The sequence below is a fragment of the Chroicocephalus ridibundus genome, chromosome 7 (assembly GCF_963924245.1).
Source record: "Chroicocephalus ridibundus chromosome 7, bChrRid1.1, whole genome shotgun sequence".
In the NCBI taxonomy this organism is placed as follows: domain Eukaryota; kingdom Metazoa; phylum Chordata; class Aves; order Charadriiformes; family Laridae; genus Chroicocephalus; species Chroicocephalus ridibundus.
The window spans coordinates 9356286-9376972 of record NC_086290.1 but is presented as its reverse complement, the minus strand read 5'-3'; the positions used below and the strand labels follow the sequence as shown (position 1 = coordinate 9376972).

The 20687-nt window shown below is 37.6% G+C and overlaps 1 protein-coding gene across 2 annotated transcripts in view; it reads right to left on the bottom strand.

The window, feature by feature from the left end:
• Positions 1–20687, bottom strand: part of DPP10 (dipeptidyl peptidase like 10) — a 544973-nt gene that overhangs the window by 214746 nt on the left and 309540 nt on the right. For both annotated transcript variants that reach the window (XM_063341611.1, XM_063341610.1), the window contains exons 2-3: positions 16617–16731; positions 10150–10245 (exon numbers count right to left, since the gene is read on the bottom strand). In XM_063341611.1, the coding sequence (XP_063197681.1) occupies positions 10150–10245; positions 16617–16731 (211 nt within the window). The remainder of the gene's footprint in view (positions 1–10149; positions 10246–16616; positions 16732–20687) is intronic.

Here is a 20687-nt window from a genome sequence, read left to right as displayed (position 1 = left end):
GCTGATGAGCAAATTAGAACCGACTTAAATGAGCTTGTAAGAAGGACCGTAAAACCAGCTGCATGCAGGAACAGCAGTTTCCAAAGGAAAAGTTAACAGGTCACTACAAATCCAAACCATAAGGAAAGGACTGCCCAGCTCCAGCTGGGCAACAGGTACATTTCTGCACAGGAGCAGTGATGGTAAGTGGGGAAAACGCAACAAGGAGGCACAGGACGAAAAGAATACACTTCACATGTATATAAACCTGCTGATGCGTATATACATCTCTGAAGTCTTTATGTATGACAGAAGAAAGTGTGGCATTCTGGAGGGAACTCACAAACCTGTTGTATAGCACCCACCGTCTGTTATCATTCCAAAAGTCTCAATACACTGTTCAGGTTTGCTCATGTAGTAAAAATATTTGTCCTAGAGGGTAGCATCCTAAGAGTAACGATGTAGCACATCCAGTTTATACGCGTTCATATTAAGGACTGCTTTCTTAGTCAAAAATGTATTACTGAGAAAAGGTCTCCCTCTTTCATGGACATTGCTATGGTAACTGGAATAGTAACCTTAATATGTGCACTACACTCAGGAGACTTTTGCTTCAACAAACAGGGAGAACTAAGATTTATTAAGCGTCTGGTCCACTTTCCTAGGGCTTCACAGACAGAATTACTGTACTTAACCCTTCAACATTAGGTTGCTATCTATAAATATTGCTTGGAAAATGTGAACTATTCTGCTAATCTCTTTCAAAATACAATATGTTATACAACAGATACAAAATATTTATATAGGTAGAGCGTAAGTAAGTATATTGATCTCTTTGTTAAATTCTTAATGCTTTGGGTTGTGGAATAAGTAAAAAATGAATAGAGACATAAATTTTAAGAAGGACTGTGATGATTAGCTGTATTTTTAGCTAAAGGTGGCAAAAGGTAGTTTGATCTTCCACTAGTTGGAATGCTTGATTTCATTTTTCCTAACTTATGTCCCAATCTGTGGATTTTATCCCATCCCCATAGATTTCAACGAGCACAGAATCAGTCTACATCTTAATGAATACAACTAGAAGTAAGTTGTTACAAGAAGTGAAGACTCTTCAGGAAAATAAATTTCAGGTACTCTGTGGAGGAAGTATAACAGGCCTAGTGAAAAAAACAAAACCAAAAACTAACAATCGGAAAACAAACGCCCAGGAAAAAACTTTTGCAATCAATAATGGTAATGCTCAAGTGAAGAAGAGAGCTACAAGACAGTGCAGAGGTCACAACTAATACAATTTTGTATTAGCATACAAAGAATATTGGTGAAGGAAGGGAGATTTCTAGAGAGGTGTGCTAAGAAGCCATTTACAAAATACGATGTTGACACAAGTTAATGGCCCTGAATACATAGCACTATTTAATGCTTGTTAACGATCATTAACACTGGCACCAGTATCGACGTAGCAATGGGGCTTAACATAGTTGATCTGAGCAGAAATTACCCAAGATCTACTACTAAGCAAGCAAGTCATGTGGCACCTTAGAGACATCAATAATACAAGAGCAGAAAGTGGTGCATGCAGCAGATCCTAATAGTGTGGTTGGGCAGGGAAGATCCATTAAAATAGCCACAAAGTAAAATTATTTAAAGACTAGACTGCATACAGTCCAGAGGAGAAAATAACTGAGGAAAAAACTCTCTTGTGTTACGACCAGTGAAATAAAGAATTTTAATGAGTAGCACAAAACGCCTTTCTGAGCAATAGGCTACACAACGGCTCATCCTCAGGGTGGAGAAGCAGAGGATGAAAGGAACAGTAATCCTCTGGCCTCCTGCCCACAGAGGAAAGCTCTGCTGCCACCCTGGTGAGTGTCCCACAGCTGCAGAGCCACAACATCGAAACAGGTGGGTTCCACTCACAAGGACAAGTCTCAATCTGAAGCACAAAAGCATCACTGCTTCACGGAAGAAAATGAATATTTGCTTTGTGATAATGATTATTAATGAAAAAGACCACCTGTTTTCTGATAAATCCCTACAGAAATGAGAGGAGATGCCACTTTCGTGCAGAAAAAAGTATAGGATTTTCCGCATCATTAAGTGCACGTGTTACACTCATACACAGTTGCAACCCAAATCAGTTCATGCTTTCTTATTTGCAATCCTACCTACAATACTTCATAAAATAATTTGTTTCAGCTTCTATTACCTGTTCACATTAACAGTTTTGTTCCTTTATGCACCTTACATTATTTATCTTCTGCTTTACATGCATTCTTCACATGCAATATTTAAGAATAAATTCATTTTGTAAGACCAGAAACTCAGAGAAAACCAAACCAAAGAACTACTGTATCTAAACTTAAAAAAAACCCCCACACAACCCCCCCCCCCCAAAAAAAAAAAAAAAAGAGAAAATCAAAATTCTTCCTAAACCAAGATTGGCCATTGTTTGAGAAGCCACAATTCCTGCATCAAGGAACACAACAAGGAACGTTGTGCCTGGTACCAGGTGTGGTACCTCCACAGCCCTAGCCTGAATGACCAATTATCCATCTACTGCTGACTCGTAGGGAAGTTTTCAGCATCAGCGCAAATACAGTGTTAAACTCTTCCATTCAATTCCCTAATGAGAGAATTGAATCATTCAATCCATTTCACAACATTGTTTAAACTCTTTTGTTTAACAAGGTATTTCAATAAATCAGTGGAACGGTATCGATCAAAACTTTTATACCCCTTTTTAGCAGTTTCTGAGAGAAACTTTAGCTAGCCTGGAGACACTCTATGTATGTTTTCAAATTTTCTGGGGATTTTCCAATACTAAGTCTTCAAACTTGGCAAAAATTGGGTGTGTAATTCACACCACCACTACAGTTTTATGAAAGAAGATTTTTAGCTAAAAGCCTCCAAAGATTGGAGCCCTATCTAGGATTTTTTTAATTTTTTTTATTTTATGTGCTGCTTTTCCCTGCATGGGGAATCAAAGTGCAACCACCCTCTGCTGCCTTTCAGAAATAAACCCTTCACACTGAACCACAGGAAACAAAACAGCTCCCTGGCCTGGCTTCCAGCTTCAGGCTCTGCACAGATAGATTCAGATAAATAATGAAAGCTATATGCAGAGCTGGCAAGAGCACCACTGTACGTACTTCTCTTCACTTCTGCTGAAGTCCCTGACAGAGCATCAGGTCACAGCCTAAATATCTGAATGCCAAACACAGCTCCTGCTACACCGAAAATGCACTTGTACACAACGGCTACGTTCCAACCCGGCCACTTCAGACTCTCATCTCATTTAAGGGAGGGGAAAAAATAATACAAGACTTCACTCTTAATAATATCCATCATAAATTACAAGAGTAATACCAATATATATTGATAGGTAATTCTAATAGAGATATTTGTCTGTTTATTGATTCCAACTCAGCAACAATATTCTGGAGCAGAATCTGTCTTCTTTTGTTGGTCAGTGATGGACTGATTTCTTGCACTTGACCCACATCCATGGGCAAACATCACAACATGCTCAGCTGTGATAAATAAAGTTCATGTTTGCCTCCTGTGCACATGAAAAGCTTCCTTTAAAAAGTGCCAAATGTTTTAAACCATAGTTTCCTGCACAAAATTGGCACAGGTGGTACTTTGGAATCACTGTGTGCTGTGCTTTCCAAGCCACTTCCATTTTTATCATCTACAATTTTTAAAGCAATTTCAACCATCTTCATGCCAGGTTTCTCAGATTCACTTTTTATTTAATTTTTCAAGATAGACAAGAGCCAAAAGAGACTCAAGAAAAGCATGAGCTCAAGCAAAGGTCACTGACTACACATTTCACTCCCCAGGTGATAAAGGCAGTGTACACCAAGAGGAAAGGTGCTAGGGACAACCACAAATAAATCTATGGGAAGCCACGGTCTCATTTGCTCTTTAAGGAGACCAAATACGTGATGCCAAGCAATAATACTTCTTCAAACAGGTAATACCTTTCCATGCTAACTTTAATACAGTATCTACAAAATATTGCAGTGAAGCGACCATTCAACTGTAAAGCAAAAGTGGTTTAAGATTTCCTTTTTTTTTTCCTTTTTAGAGAGACTCTACTAAACACAATGAATGTTTTCAAAATAAAATGTGAAGGGCGGGGAGAGGGATTTCTTCCATAAACCTGTCCCTTGGTTTCACTGACGTTTCGAAAGGGTAGGCATCACCCATTCTTTTTTTCTCCATAATGATAAAATTGATGTGTGAAGCTTCATAAAAATGCCCACCTCAGAACTAGTAAATATTACTCAGAAAATGAAAGCCATGCCCCTGCTGAAGGTAATACAGGAAATCTGGAAACAATATAAAAACAAAAATAAAACAAGTAAATACAAGAGCTTGAGTTAAAACAAAACCAGACATCTATTGCCTTGATGCTGTTTTCAAGGCAGAGTGAAAATATTTGTGACTTGGGATGGAGTGGTTTATTATTAACATCTCCAAAGAAACACATTAAAACTGTAAAAGGGAAAAAAAACAAGTGTTGAAGAGTTTCTGCCTTAAAAACAAACATGCATGAAAAATTATTTGCTTTGGAAATTAAATCCAAACATCTTATACCTGGTGAGATTGCTGGCACAACCTGCTGGGATTTTATGCTGGACAAAGTGATAAACCTCAGTCCAAAAACAGGGGTTTACGACAAAAGATGTACAAATGTATGTTTTCTCCAGAAATCTCTCATCAAAATGGTGTATTTATACTTACCTTGAATAGCCAAGGATAAGAACCGTTTTTGCCAGGCTAACACCAAGGGACAAACCCACTGCCAACTATTTCAGGGTTTTCTGAATCTTCTGCAGCAGAGGATGTGAGCACCAACTCCCTCCATGGATCTGCCTCCCCTCCGCACACGTGCTTTAGCAGGGAGGCGCCATTCCTTCGCAGGGGACTGGACAGGGCAATCCATCTCCAGCAGCAGCCACCAGTTTGCCAGGGGCGCAGCCTGCCCCAGCAGCCACCTGCTCGAGGCACAGCGTGTGGATTAGCAGCTCCTGTCTGATAAGGCACAGGAGTTCACGAGGGTAAAGGCAGGGAGAAGGCCGATACGTGGAGAAAATGCAGCTTCTGCATGAGGCAGGAAACCCTCCTTGAAACACAAGTTGCCACCTCGTCCCTTGGATAAGAAGGTCAAAGTGTTCCTTCCCCTACTGCTTCTGACTCTCCATGACTTGCTTATTTTCTCTCTTCCTCACAGAGATAGAGAGTGCTGCTGCTTGTGAGACGAGGTTTTTTTGAATAAATTGTGGGGTCCTACAGAAGGGAGGAATCTCTGCTAGCATCTCCTGCCCTCTCGAAGATCACTCCCCTCCTCAAAGTGCCACTGAAAACTCTTTCCTCTGCACTGGCACGTGCCACCTCCCCAGTTCTCTCCCTCACTACACCAAACCGTACGCACTTGCATCAGCAGGACTGTGTTTGCCTGCAGAGAGGTGATGCTGCCCAGCCCATATATGTTACCCTACACTCTGACATGCTGTTGCAAGAGTTACTGAATACAGAAACAGACAGCTGCTCCAGCGGCAAGCAAGGCAGAAAGATAGAAATATTTATTTTATCACATCACAATTTCAGCAAAGCACTTTACAGAAGTTTTACCTTAAGCAGATGCCTACATCCCTCCCCGTTCTGTAAAGCACATACTCAGGTGGTTTTCTGAGCTTTAGCACAAGACAGGATTCCAGGGCACAGCCTGCTGCTGGCCATCATTCAGACTTCAGGTACTTCTCCAACACTTTTCATTCAGATATATGAAAAATATCATGACTCTGCTGACTATATACCCATTTGACGGAATACAAGCAAGGTGTCAATGCACTCTATCACATATAGGAAAGGCTCACAAAGATTATCTGAACAGCAAAAACACAAGCAACTCCCATATTCACAGAAGGAATAAAGGCAAAGATTCTGAATTTTACTGTTATTAACAGCCAGAGTCCCTGATAATAAGAGATTCAAGTACAACAAGATCTAGTGATTAGACTGTAAACCTTTTGAGCCCCCAGTATTTCTCACAGGCCAGCAAACATATTCTAAGTTAATGAAAATGAAGAAAATATCCTAAAATAATGCTTCAGCATGGTTCAAAGATCCAGCTGCAGATTGCTGATATTGGTAGGTAAGCAATGATTCATACACTGGTTTGTGGACAATTAATAGAGCGATGATACAGTTGTTGCTGTCACTGATACAGCTATTTTAGAACTATGCCCTAATACACCACGTATCATGACCTTCCCTTAAATGTATTGTGCCAGCACCCAGCAGACATGTTCCTAAAGCAAACCGTGGTCATGAAATGAGATGCTATGCCCAACCTGAAACAGAGATTGGTCCCTGTTGCAAAATGGTTAGAATCCAAGACAGAAGCAACATGATAGATAACATTAAGTCTCTTAACAAGTTTTTTGGCAACGGAAAGCATAGGGGAAGTTTAACTGTAGTGCTTTCTTAAATTTAATTACTCTGGATATTTTAAACTACATTGCAGTTTTGTACTTAGACTTAAGTAAACCAAGCTGTTTTGCCATCTAATGCAAAGCCCTTATCAGTAGCAATGTGCTGTCAGATTTAAGTACTTTTATAATTCACTGGCAGCATTTTAAATTCTCACTTCCTATTAGAAAACCTGAAGATCGATAATGCTAAGGGAAGATGTACTCTCATTTAACATCTTCGAAACTATGCCAAGCAACGGGAAGGCTTTCTGAAATCAAATGCTCTTTCAGGTAACACGGATTGAACTGACTGATGGTTGCGTATATGCTCTCCACCATGTCATTTTAAATACAGTCGAAGTGATCAGACTTGTAATTGAAAAAGCTTAGTAAACTACTGAGTTATTATTTTAAAGAAAAATACTAGTCATTATCCATATTTTCTTTCTCTTTCCTTTGTAAATTATTACAAAAAAAAAAAACCCAAAAATCCAAGTCAGGCTTAAAAAAATTTGCCTTTGAAGTAAAACCAAAAAAAGAAGAAAAAAAGGAAGGGAGAAAGAAATCTGAAAGGTACCTGCACAGGTACATCTTCAAATTACATTAAGTGTGAATATATTTTGTCACTTTTAAAACCAGCTCTAAATTTTTCTTTTATTTTCTTTGGCAAGAGCTGATTATCTCACATAAAGAACAACATTTCCTTCTGCAGCTTTAAACATTTGCATAATTATTAACTTTGGTGGCAAGCACATAAAATTGTGGAGTCAGTTTCAAGCAGAAAAGGAAACAGACTGTAAAAACTTCTGTATGTAAGAGCTTTTCTTATTAAAGAATAGACTAGAAACAAGTACCCGAGGATGATTTTTGTAGTGGAGGAATTGGCAAACAAGGAAGAAATAACATTGTGTTCGGAAGATAGTACCAGAGAAATTCAAACATCAGTATGGAAAGTTTCATTAAATGTCAGTAGCTAAATACTAGACCATACCTAAGAACACAGTGATTCATCTAGCACTCCAAATCCTTAAATCAGACATTTTTCTACAAAATATGCTCTAGACCCTGCAGAAACGGCTTACAGCAGGGTTCACATTTTCAATCTCTGTTCCCATCCCTTACAGGAGGTCAAGATGATCAAACTTTCAGATGGATACAAATTATTCTACCCCAAGAGGAGCAAAAAATGGTAGTAAGTAGCTACTTATTTTCCGCTAAAATCTTCCTGTGCAGAGGCCAGAAGCACTTACCCTGCCAATATCCAAAGAAAGTGCCAAATGCTCCCCTCCAGCTCCACAGTAACGAATGCTGAATATTAAGTTATATATTTCACTCTCCATGCATATAATGCCACCACTGCAATGTTACCACGCCAGGAAAGAAAATATAATCTTACCCTAAGTCTTAAAAAATAAAAATAGAAGCAGGAAGCAAAATGTTGCTTTGCAAGATTCCTCCTCATTTTGTTTATTATCTAAGATATTGATTTCATTGACCATACTGGGAATTTTCAAAGAAAATGCAAAAAAAAAAAAGTCTACACATAATTTTTCTATGTTTATCAGAAACACTAAACAATTAGTAAAACCCTTAATTATGCCAGCCTTTTCCTCAATTCCCATACACACACATACTCTAAGAAGATAAAAAGCCCATTCTTTCCCTTTTTTTGTACCACTGGACTTCGTTGCTTCTTTGTCAAATAAACACAGGAAAACATCTAACTGCAAGCTTAGGAGTTCTCATATTGTCTGAGAACAACACCACTGCAGAAAGACTGGATATTAGTACAACAGTACTGCTAATCAAACACAGGGTCTGTCTTTATTAAATAGTATTTCTAGTATTATTTTCAATACATGGAAGAGTTCAGAACTGTACAATCTCACAGCTTTTAGACCAGATTGCTTACAACTTCTGTTTTTCAAATGATACTAGTAAAATTACCTTCCGTTGTATGAGTTTCTTAAGATGGACTTGAACACCACAAAAGAAAGATGTACCCAAGCAAGTGTTTGTAGAACATAGTCAAGAAATACAATAAACTACATGTTTTATAGTATCAACAATATTTAATATAACTCAATTCATAACCCTTTAGTTTTATTGTCCTGGGTTTTGAAATTAATAATATTGTCATATTATGCACGTTATTAGTGACTACTAATGTTCTTAGATGAGTAACCTCATGGACTTTTTGAGTAGCAAGAGCATTCTACAGAACTAGCAGAAGGATTTTCTTCCATTATGCACTGGCCCGCTCTTAGCGACCACTTTAATTGACAATATTGGATCTGTAGTAACTTCATTTGATAAGGAGCAGTATTTTTCAAAGGCAGTTGCTTTGTGCACTTAACAGATAAAAACAAATGAATCAAAAACTACTTCAGGATTTAATTAGCCAAACAGTCTTAACTGGGAAAAAGTTTTCTGCCAAACACAAGAAACTGTTCCTCTTGTCAACAGTATGGTTCTGGCATTACCCAGTACCAGAGTTTTTGGCACTGACTGCAGACAGAAACCAGTCCAAAGAAGAAACTAAAGGCATTTCAGCAACTGTACGGTCACTGGAATAGCTGGGGAAAAGGAGTGGCAGGAAACTAAATTGAGCCTCCCCTCTCTTACCCCTAAACTACTGGACAACAAATAACTCAACACCAGAGCTGGTCCTGGAAAAAAAAGACTTAACCACACTTTTCTCCCTCCTTCACCTTTTTTTGAAAATGCACTTACCTTTGTTACACCCATTTCATTCTTCAGAGTATAACATAAAGCAACAATTCAATTCAACCTTATAACTTCCTACAAATTAAAACTAGTTCTAGTTACTACTGAACACCGACATTGATCAGTATAATTGAATCATTATTTCCTGTGCGAAGTTCTTCTGAATTCACATACACACTCGCCAGGCTTTCAAACTCTTACTTTCCACAGAGCACTCCTTAACAATACTCTATTTGGCACAAAGCCTATTGTTATTCCTTTGATTATAACACCTGGAGTAATACAAAGATCTGACTATAATGACACAAAACAGATGGTCGCTATTGTGTTACTTGTACGTTTCTTGCCAACAGAAAGAATGTGAGCAACTCAAGTGATCAAGAGAAAAGGAGTTCAATCGGTTGAAAAAAAGAGTTCAAATTTGTTTTCTTTTACACATTAAAACTGCATAATTCTTTGGGAATCTGCATACCATTTGTAAATAATTTAATGAAGTAGAACATTAAATACAATTTGTAGACATCAGAAAATGACTAAGAGCTGTACAAGTATATTGAAATATTTAAGAATCCATTCCAGATGTGAAAAGTCAGAACCACTTCTAATCCCAAAGTTCAGATATTAATAGAACAATTTAATTTTCTGAATTTATCTTTTTTGTGACTCCATAAACAAGACCCAGGTCTTCAAAATAATTCTAGATCACTGCTTCCAACCGATTCAGTAGCATAAACAGAAAATTTTAGTGGGTTTGTACTAGACAGAGCTTTAAAATTAGAAAGCCACTTCAAAAATTAATGAAACAGACATGATGCCGAACTACAAGGAAAACTGGGACACTAGCCAATTTCAAGAGGGTCTGAAATTTTAACTGATTCTTCCTCAGTGCCTAGATAGTGATATCATTCAATATTCAAAATTATTACCTAGTTTCAAATTACGTGAGAAATTATACACTTACCATTAATCCATTTGGCTTCTGGATTATGAACTATGAACTCTTTTCTGAAGAGATCTTCCAAGGACAATCTGGTTTCTGATGAATTTGCAAGTTCATCTAAAGTAAATATAACAGGATCATTTTAGATAGTAATCAAAAACAATATTTTCAATGTAGTTTGCAAACCATTGGAATTACAGAACAGGAATACATAGTTCAAAGGTCCTGTCAAAATCAACAACAATACCTTGCTCTCATTTTTTTTCACTACAAGACGACATTTCTTTTTTCTTCAGTAAAGCTTTGGAAAACATCGCATTGGTATCTTACGGACAGGACAACAGAACAATGTAGTGTTTGGCTATTTATTATACTGGGGCCATAGTGGGAAAGCTCCTTCTTCCCACAGCCCTACACCTCAAGAAAAGTCTGATTACAAACCAATACAAAAATTTCCTGACAGACAAAGGATGTAGGCCATATTGATCACTTCAGACAGACAGAATCTAAGCAAATACTCCTGTAAGTAAATTTAGAACAAATTTCACCTATTCTACAAATTAAAATCTTTTAAAAAAAAAATAATTATATGCATATTTTATAGTCTGTGCTTGCTCTCCGCTGATAAGCAAAACATAACATTTGGCTAACAGCCTTGTTTTTTTCCCCAAACATGATAGATCCCAGGAATATTGTGCTTCTGAACATTAGCCAACATTGATTTTCAAAACAAAAAAATAAGTTGCCAATTCCTAAAATCATCTCCATGCTTCAGAAAAGAAAAAAAAAAGCTCTGCTAAATTCTACTTTTATTGTGCTGTAGCTTAAATAAATAATAAGTAGCAGAGACACAATACTGAACTGACACACTAAGACGTGAAATCAGAGGTACTGTTAAAGCAAAAGTTTTGCTGTCAGAACACAGTTTCCGATGACTATTCACTGATAGCAGCTATGCACTTCTCCTAACTGCTTTAGGCTATTTAGGAGAACAGCAGCTGCCAAAAGCTGTGTTATACATTGCCTGTGCATGAGCATAAATAAGCACCTACGCACTTCCTATACAATGAACCAGACAGATGCCCAGTCAGGTCTTTTAATCCTTTTATCATTATTGGGCATCTATTTGCCATAGATTACTACAGTATTTCTCTGCTCTTTCTTTCCAATGTGTCAGGCATCCACCTTCTCTACGAGAGGATCTTTTTGTTAGTCAGATTTTATCCTTACAGTTTGCCGATATTAAACAGCATCCCTGATGACAGCCAATTGGAAAAGAATATTTAGAATCACAGCAGACAAGGCGAAATCTTGTTATCTTTATGCCAGCCCAATACGTTACCAGCACATTTTTAATACAGAAATGTGCTTTGAAGAGGTCATATCCTGTAATACATTTCAGATGAAAATGTGGCCCCTTCACAATGAATAAAGTCAATCATAGTTTCATTATTGGTCTTTATTTAGCCAAATTTCTCAACTAGAGGCCTAGCTGAAAGCTTACTGCAATCAACAATAATATGATTTTTGTTGCCTTTAAATGTCAGCACTGACTGCTGCAGTCGCTTCCGTTAGTATTAATAAGGTGAATCCTTGCTGAGAATGAATCCTTGCTGAGAGAAACTCCTTTTTAATGCACATCATAAATTTACAATAGACACAAGGCCATCAGAGTTGCTCACTCCACGGCGATGCTGCATTTTGCACACGCCTCCCTCCCAGGTGTCAGCAGGGTCCCGGTAAGCATTTACTGACCGTAATCAACTCTTCTTGCACTTAATGTCTTGTAAGCCTAAGCATGCAGAGTTGTTCGAATCCTCTCTCGTAAAACAAACATTCTAATCCTTGAATAAGCTTTTTGCCCTCTTCCTATCTTCCAGGGACCAAAATAGCCTCTTTGGGTTTTTTTTAAGTCTCCAAGTCCAGAATAGGACACAATATTCAACTTGCAGTCTTACCAGAGCTTTACAGCAGAGTAACATTCTCTCTCTTGATTTACACCTAATCCCTCTGTTTACACATCATGGGACCTTGTTAGCTCTCGCTCCTGCCACACATTGAGTTTTTATCTTCAAAGTAAGCACATGTGGTTATATATGCTCAACTCAGCTCCACAAATACGTTCCCTGTCTTCAAAACACTACTTCTAACTTAACAGCATCAAATACTGGGCTCTTCATATGCCTGTTTTGCCCTTTCTCCACAACCTCACTGACTATCTACCCTCAACAAGCTGTTTTCCATCACCTATTTTGATTCAACACACCCTTGTCCTGATGCTGGTTTTGATCCCGAAAGGATTCCCCTTCTAACTTTTCTTCACTCTGTTTCTATTTATTGTGACCCCTTATATCCTGCCACTGTGCCAACTATCAATCAAGCTCTCACACGCTGCTATGTTGCCAAAAATTGTGTTACCCAAGACACTTTAGTTTTCACAGATTATTTTTTTATTAACTGCTTTAATAAAAATCACTAAAACAATACATCAGCTGTGTACAGACAGCCTATTAGAGAAGAAAGGTACACTGGCTTTTCTTTCTGTCTTTTATCTAATTCACATGCCTGCCAAGTAATCTCTATATAAACTGGATTTTAAAGTAACTTTTTAAATTCATGTTAGCATTTCTAAGCTGAAAAAAACACCATCTTCAAGCAACTTTACTAGATGTTTGAAAAGTAATTTTTTTTCTAATGCTAAGTCATTACCATACTAGAGCCTTGTTCATAATCTCTGACACTAGCTTTCTACTCTGTCAATATCTCATACTGTATAATTTTTAAGAAAAATGTTGATTTGACATCAAAGACTCAAAAATAGTAATTTAAATTTCTAAAATGCTTAGTTTATACATACCAAGAGAAATTGCACATGACGTGAACTTTCAAAACACTATACTAGGTTAATCTTTCTTGAGCACAAACACAAATTAGTATGTAGTTCACAAAATACCGGCTTTATTTTAAAAACTGCCTTTTTCCTCTTTATGTTTATTACCACATTACCAAATAGCCAACTATCTCTTTTTCATTTTCGCTTTAAATTATTGAATTACTCCTTGAAGGAATCATATTTCAAATGTTCTCACACTATTTCCCATGTATTTCTACATTTTGGTCTGAAATTACATATATTAGGTACAGGAAATGAACACAGATTACAGACAATACAAACAAAATTAAATGTTAAAAACGGTATGGCTACTTTTTAATGATATATCAAACTAACAACAGTTCAATAACTGGTATGTATTTATTCAAAAGCACAAACCTGTTTGTGTTTACTAAACTAGAAGACTGCAAAAGTAGAAATTAATAGCCTCATTACTTTTCATGACTTTATAGGATATTCTTTTTGCAGGTTAGTAGTGAAAAGTAGTCTAAACACCTCATAAAAATTACCTTCTAACTTAGCAAATAAAACTAATAATGATGTAGTATAGTATTTTATTAATGCAAACTCCTTCCTGAATGTTCTGTGGGAAAAAAAAATTAACACTAGAAATTAGGATAAAGGCTTGATGTTAAATGCAGTCTGAAAAGTGGAAAAACACCACTAGTAAACTGTGTGCAACCTAACGGGTATAGCTGTAATTGGCAATTACTATAACTAATATTATGTTTGCATGAAAAAGGAAAAACAACTTGCCAGAAAATAGTCCGATATCAAAACTTGTTTGCCTATTTAGAGCATTTACAGGGGTCCTACACAGCATTGAACAGAAACCTGAATCTTCTGGTAATGACTCTCCACTTCAGCCAAAATAATTTTTATTTTGCTTTCTATTCATTTAAGAGTAGCATGAGTGAAGGCGTGTAGGGGTTGGTCCCAACCCTGTTCTAAAGCGAGTATTTATGTATTGGACATAATCCAAACTGATCCTCTTCCTAGAGCTTGACTTTACTCAAAACAATTTCAAAAAAGCATTTTCTGTCAGTTTGGCTGCCCTAAATTGTTCCCTACAGGAATTTTTCTGCAAAGCTGTCTCTTTTTTTTTTTTTTTCCTTCAGCAAGAGATAGCAAAGCAAACTCTGAGTTTATGAGTAGAGTTCATAAACTCTACTCTGCCACTTGCTCAACAGTAATTACCATGGAACGGCATGTATGGTTTAAATGCTATCATCAATATCTCAGTAAAAGAGTCCCACATAAAGTATTCAAGTCTGCCACACCTTCAGAAACTGTAAGTTAACATGAAGGTAGAACTACGGTCATTCCCAAAATGAACATCAGCCTGAAGTGTTGTGGCAAAACACCTGTACAAGGGTGGTAACATCTGTACAACTCCTAGGCTGTTCTTAGGTGATTTTTCATATAAAAGCTTTAAGTTGCCAGTACTTCCAATTGAGTACTTTCCAGTTTTGAAACACAGATCAACAGTTGATGAGATACGTCTTGATGATGAGACGTTGATGAGAGAGGACAAAATTCTCACTACTGCACTAAACTTCTTAATTCAGATCTATTGTATTTTATGAGGAGAATTTGCAAAGCCAGGTGTTTATAGTAACAGATCGCTGGCACCTTAGAACCTGAGCACCTTGCAACAGCCAGACCTGTGAAAGTATCTCCAAGTTTTTCCTCCCCTCGAATTCTAGATATCCCAAAGGGACCTTACATATATTCAAGACCAGATAACTTTAGCTACAGTGCTTAGTACCTGCCAGCAAACCAGATGAGCAGCATAATATTTTCTTCAAAAAACATATTAATTAATCATGACAATGAAGGAGGAACAGCACCGATTAGGAACAAAATAGGGAAAGTAGCTAGCTGTCCTACAACATACTTCCAAAGCTTGCTTTGGTAAGCATTTCCAACCTGCAAGAAATCCCAGTTTTCCAGACCTAGATCATTTTGGGAAAAAGGTTTTTATTTATATCAAGCTCTATAGTCTCTATGGGATATCTTAGAGCATCTGAGCTGACAGAACTAGTTTTCACTCGCATGACTTGAACTGAAATGTAGGTCCCAGCTTACATCAAGTTTTCAAGCAAGCTCTCTGGATTTTGAAACAGCCTCAGAGATGTAATTCACTGAGCTTTTTTAACATATTTTTTAAAAAAATTAACATTTCCCTAGGTTGTTTATTCTTTTTTCCACAAGTGCCTTCAAAGACTTCAATTTACATTTTTACATTAATAATCTATATAGATATAAGAGCCAGAACTGACGTTTATTATTGTGAATTCCAGCATAACACTTTTGAGATTTTACAAGCCTTAAACAAAACCTTTCTCTCCTTGAAAAGAAAACCAGTCTTCTGTCTTACCGCGTACCAAGATAAACCACCATTTGCCCTCAATGTCTGTTTTTTATTATTCCCTGAAGAAAATCCTATACACTGAGACTACAGCAGCACAACTTTGCTTTTATTTTTCTCAAAATGTTCTAAGTGAAATAAGCAAACAGTAGTTTTTTATCATTCCTTGGATAGCACCATGAATACGTAGTAAACATTTATACAAATCAGAGGAAGGAGAATAGTACGTAGTATTCCTACCTACTCTCCCCAGCTGTCTTGTTCCCTCTGACAAGAAAAGCTTTTTGACCCTCTTCCATCCAGTCTCACCACCTTTCTTTCAAGCAGCAGCAGTCTACTACTGTACTTGCTCATGCACAGACCCACGCAGCTTCCCTTGATGATTTCATCCGTGGCCAAATTGTCTGGAACCATTATTTAACTAAAAAGCATTTCATTAACCTTTTTGTTTACACGAACTGGGCACTTGCATGGCAGAACATTTGCAAACCAATATTTATTATCTAGGCGTGCCATCCAAATCAGGTATTTTACACTATAAATTTAAATCTGACAAAAAGAATTCAAAGATATTTTTTCCTTTAAAACCTGTACAGTTTCCTTCTCTTAGGCTCCTAGACATAGTTAAATGGTTGCTGCCCCAGCAGTAAAAAGAAAATCTTTAGCAAAATAATTCAGATCAAATTAGAACACAAAAAAAAAATAATTAAGCATAATTATTTTATACGTTCAACTGCTTTTTTTGTCTACTACTTCCCTCCCCCCCACTTTTTTTTTGTAACTGAACCGTTAAGTAATTTCCCCTCTCTTTGTTTTTGAGTGAAAGGGAAGAAGTTTGTGCATGTGCATGTACATATGAAAGATGCATGCTTCTTGTTCTGTGAGAAGTTTCATTCTCAGTATTAGTCTTGCAAGACATACAGCTTTCTCTTAGCTCATCTGTGAATCTGAAATTACATGACTGACAAAACCTTAAAGTCAGCTCACAGCTGCTGAGGCTAATGAGAATTTCTTGTAACAATCCTAAGGACCTACTGCCAAAGCCAAACGCTTCTGCTCCCCAAGGCCTCCACTAACTCTGGAGTCCCTACAGGCGCCAAATTTATTGTTGCCAGAAGATAAAAATGCTTAAGGGCAAACGATACTTTAACATTTATATGTCATTTTAATGACTGCATTATGAATCATACACCTTCAGAAAGATAAAATAAAGAAGTAGGTTACCTGGGGTTAAAAGAATGACAGACATAGTGATGAGTGAACAAACAACTAGAATCACCAGCAGCGCAATAGCAATTCCCTTCCAGTTCCTCTGCGGAGGGCTGTTACTTCCAAGTTCCTACAGGAATGGAAAAAAATGAAATAAAAGGAAGAGACCATGTTTCATAATCATATACTTCTAGAACTATTAGCAATAGGAACATTGCTCTGTGAATACTCATAATCACAGCATGGGAGGTGATCATGATCCCTCCCCTCTCAATAGTACACACAGTCATCCAAAGGTGTGTAACTCTCAAGCTTTTTTAATAGATATCTTTCTTTTTTTAAATATATATATGTAATTTCATACCCCTAAGTGACAATCAAATGAGCTTATACAAGCTGTCCAAAATACAACTGGTGTTCAAATGTGCTGAACATAAACTCCAGGACAATATCAACTAGCAGTTTATAAGATAATTACGGAAATGAAATGTAGCAATTTACTGTAATTCTACCTAACCTGGTATGGACCATAAAGGTTTAAATACACATCCTTTTTAATGTACACTATTAAACTTATTTGTAATAGAAAACATTTACAAAACTGCCTGAGGCTCCAAGTATTCCATCCGAAACTACACAACTCTTCTCTATACAGTAGTTCCATTGTAAACTGCTCCCCTATTACTCATAAAAAAACAACAGTAGCTTACAACAAACGTTAAATGAATGCTTCTGTAACTACTAGTACACTTAAAACTACATTCTTTGTGGTTACATGTTTAACTCCTATTAACTCCAGCCAGATGCCCTTCAGGTTTGTCAGTTGTAGCAATGCATTACCTGTGTTCACGGTACAGTTTGAGTCCAAACAACATGTAAACATCTAACAACAGAATGACAATAATAGTATGACAATTGCTTCATACAATCCTAACCCTCTCTCACAGAAAACAATATTTTTTCTGTCTCTAGCAGGCATGCTTGAATGTTTCTTTGCCACAATTACCCATGCCTTTACTATCTCAAATTAAATTACTGTGGTAAGACTCTGTGAAAAGAAACCTGGGAAAAACTTCTGAGAAGATCTCCCTTCAGGCTGCTTACAAAGTTATGTTACATTACACATGTGTTTCATGGCCTGCACAAACTTCCACTAAGCTCCAACTAAATGCCAGGTGGGGTAAAAAATATGGGATTTAGCCCACACTTGCCCTGGAAAACAATACCACGTAAAAGCCTCTCCTCAGGACCTGCTGCCAGCACAGCCCTGCAAGGCTGCCGCTCCGCTGAACGCACGGGGAGTGACTGCCACGAAACACGAGAGATTACTTGGAGTCTCTCCTATTTGATTTGCGATCCTGGGTTTCTTAATCTTGCAGGTGCACAGGAAGGATATTCTTTTATCTTTCACCTCTCAGCTGGACAAAAGGGCAGAGGGATGGGGGCAACTCAGCCATCTCATTCTGTGGGGAGGACTATGGCACAGGAAGGCACCTCCTGCTATATTTTATAAGCTTCCAAAGGCATATAAATACTTTTTCACATACATATTAATTCATTTTCATTTTCTGAATTATGAATGAGTGAGAAATAAGGATGTTTTCACAACAGAAACTGACAAGGTTCTTGTGCCTACTTGGTTGTTGTACCCACCTCTCCGCCATACACCACCCACAACAGCACCTCTAATGACGCTAACAGGGTCTAATTATTTTTTTCATCTGTTCATTTCTACCTGTAAAAGAGAGTTTCTCTCCTGGGTCTCATTTCCAGGAGAGGAATTCCCCTACACAGTCTCTAAGCAATCTCACAGGGGAAGTCTCACGGGAGCCCTCAGCCCATCGCAGCTCCCAGCGAGGAGCCCCCTGCCACCCCGACATGGCTGCCACCCATGGGGCCCCATCCTCCTCACTGGCCTGGGCCTGGCTGAGCTTGCTCCTCTTAAGAGATCGGTAGCCTCACCAGAGAAAAAAAGCAGCCATTTTGTCTCCTCAGCGTAAACACTACACCACAGCTGGTCTTCACGGGATCAGCTCCCTCACCTGACAGGCATTCGCTGTCCCCTCCCCACAGCTGAAGCCAACTCAGGCCTAGTAGTAAATGGCTGCCAGACAGCCTGGGCTGCTCTCAGCTCTTCCCTCCTGGTGGCTGTAACAGTAATCATACTCCTTTATTATTACACAAATATCCTGTTTGGTGTTGATACATTATCTGCCTTGAATAGCAGATAATGGATGATGTTCAATTATGGCACACTGAAGGAAATTATTGGGGACATTTGCAGCACAGTGTTAGCGGGTGTACCCCTCAGACTGTGAGGCTTTCCTGGGGATCGCCATGCAGGAGAAGGCTCATTACCATAACCAACAACACATCTTTGATGACTGCATTTTTTTTTTAACTAAAGTTCAGTACTCCTGTCTTCCACAGGCAGGGGGTAAAAACAGTGTAAGTAGGAGCTCCTGGCATCCATCTCCTTTCCCCATTCCATTGCCTGTTTCCCAACCCTTGTAAACCTGCCTGCTCCTCTTGCTTTCTTTGGCTCCTTCCGATTCACTCCCACCCCATTAAATACTAATTACCACAGCAACTTCCTGACTAGCCTTAAAGTTGGTTGATCTTCCAGGCCTCCATGATGGCTTCACAAGCCCTTTGGTGTTCCTAGGATATGAGGATTGCATTGTTCACTCCTTTCTGGACGGTCCTGGCCATGCTGATGTGGCAAAGATAGCCAGCCTTTTCACAGGAATACCGAACTTTTATGTCCTGCATGTAAACTCAGATCTAAGCTATTATTTTAATGTTAATAGCACAGCCTAGAAAATATGAATTTATTCAAAACGTAACAGTATAAGCCTTATTCTTTACAAGAATTTTCCAATTGTAACAACAGAAGAACTAGTAGCTTATACCAACAAGCGGCGGTGAAAAAACAGTAGTTACCCTCAGAGAATCATGAAACCCTATTCCAAAGGATTCACTTAAAACGACTGAAGCTGGGCAACTTGATGAATATTTTCTGTACCAAAGCCTCTAAAAAAAATGTACCAAGTCCTCATTATTCAGGAGGTTTTTCTCTGCAGACATGAGTATTGTTCAGTTTCTAAAAATAGAGCTCCATTTTAAATACTTATGCACGTTTTTGCAAGGAGAGCATCAAATGTATGAATCTAGTATTGAACATACAAAGCTTACTGATACCCACAGTAAGAAAGAAGGGGGCTTCCAGCTAGTTGAAAGTCTTGGGAGACTGGCATAAAAAGGACTTATTTCTGACTAAGAACAAAGTACTTGGTTTTAATAATTTGGTAAAATTTATGAGTTGCTCCAAATCATTACATTAGAAATCATTAAAAAGTCATGAGGATGTTTTGATATTGAGTGGCAACATTGTGGTAAGAAATTTGTGAAGTTAATGTACGCTAACAGAAAAGATTTAATGATATATTAGAAAAAATACTATAATAAGGTTAATTCATAGTACAACTAGTATCATGCACATCTCAAATCAACTTTCTTGATGTTAACCAATGCAACTCTTGGACTATCATCTACAAAGTTTTAAAATAGAGTAAGCTGCTGTTCTTCAACAATAAAATATTTTTAGCCTTGCACTGCTTTTCAAAATGGTCATAAGCAAAAGGCAGTAAAACAGATTTTTAGACCATGTATCATTGGCAAGACAGAAGCTGTCACTTTTGAGTATGACAAGAACATAGAGGCATTCAAGAGGAAACATCAGAGAGCCACACAATGAAAAGCTTTTGACATCATATAGTTTCCCCATAACTAACTGCTAACTGGCACATAACAACAATGAACAGGCAGATGGAGATTTAAGGATCTAATCTTCTAAATAGGCTCTTCTATTAAAGCAGTTTGAAAAAATATCAACTTTTGAAGATGGTGTTTTATATATAATACTATCTGTAATATTAATATAGATTTTACAATCTAACTCTAATGAATCAGAAAATGGCTGCTCAAAGCATAATACAATTGCAAGTATTCTCATTATTTAAAGTACCTTTTTCACAAACCGTTTAATTGTACTGTTGCCAAAAACGGTCCTTAAGTAATATATAT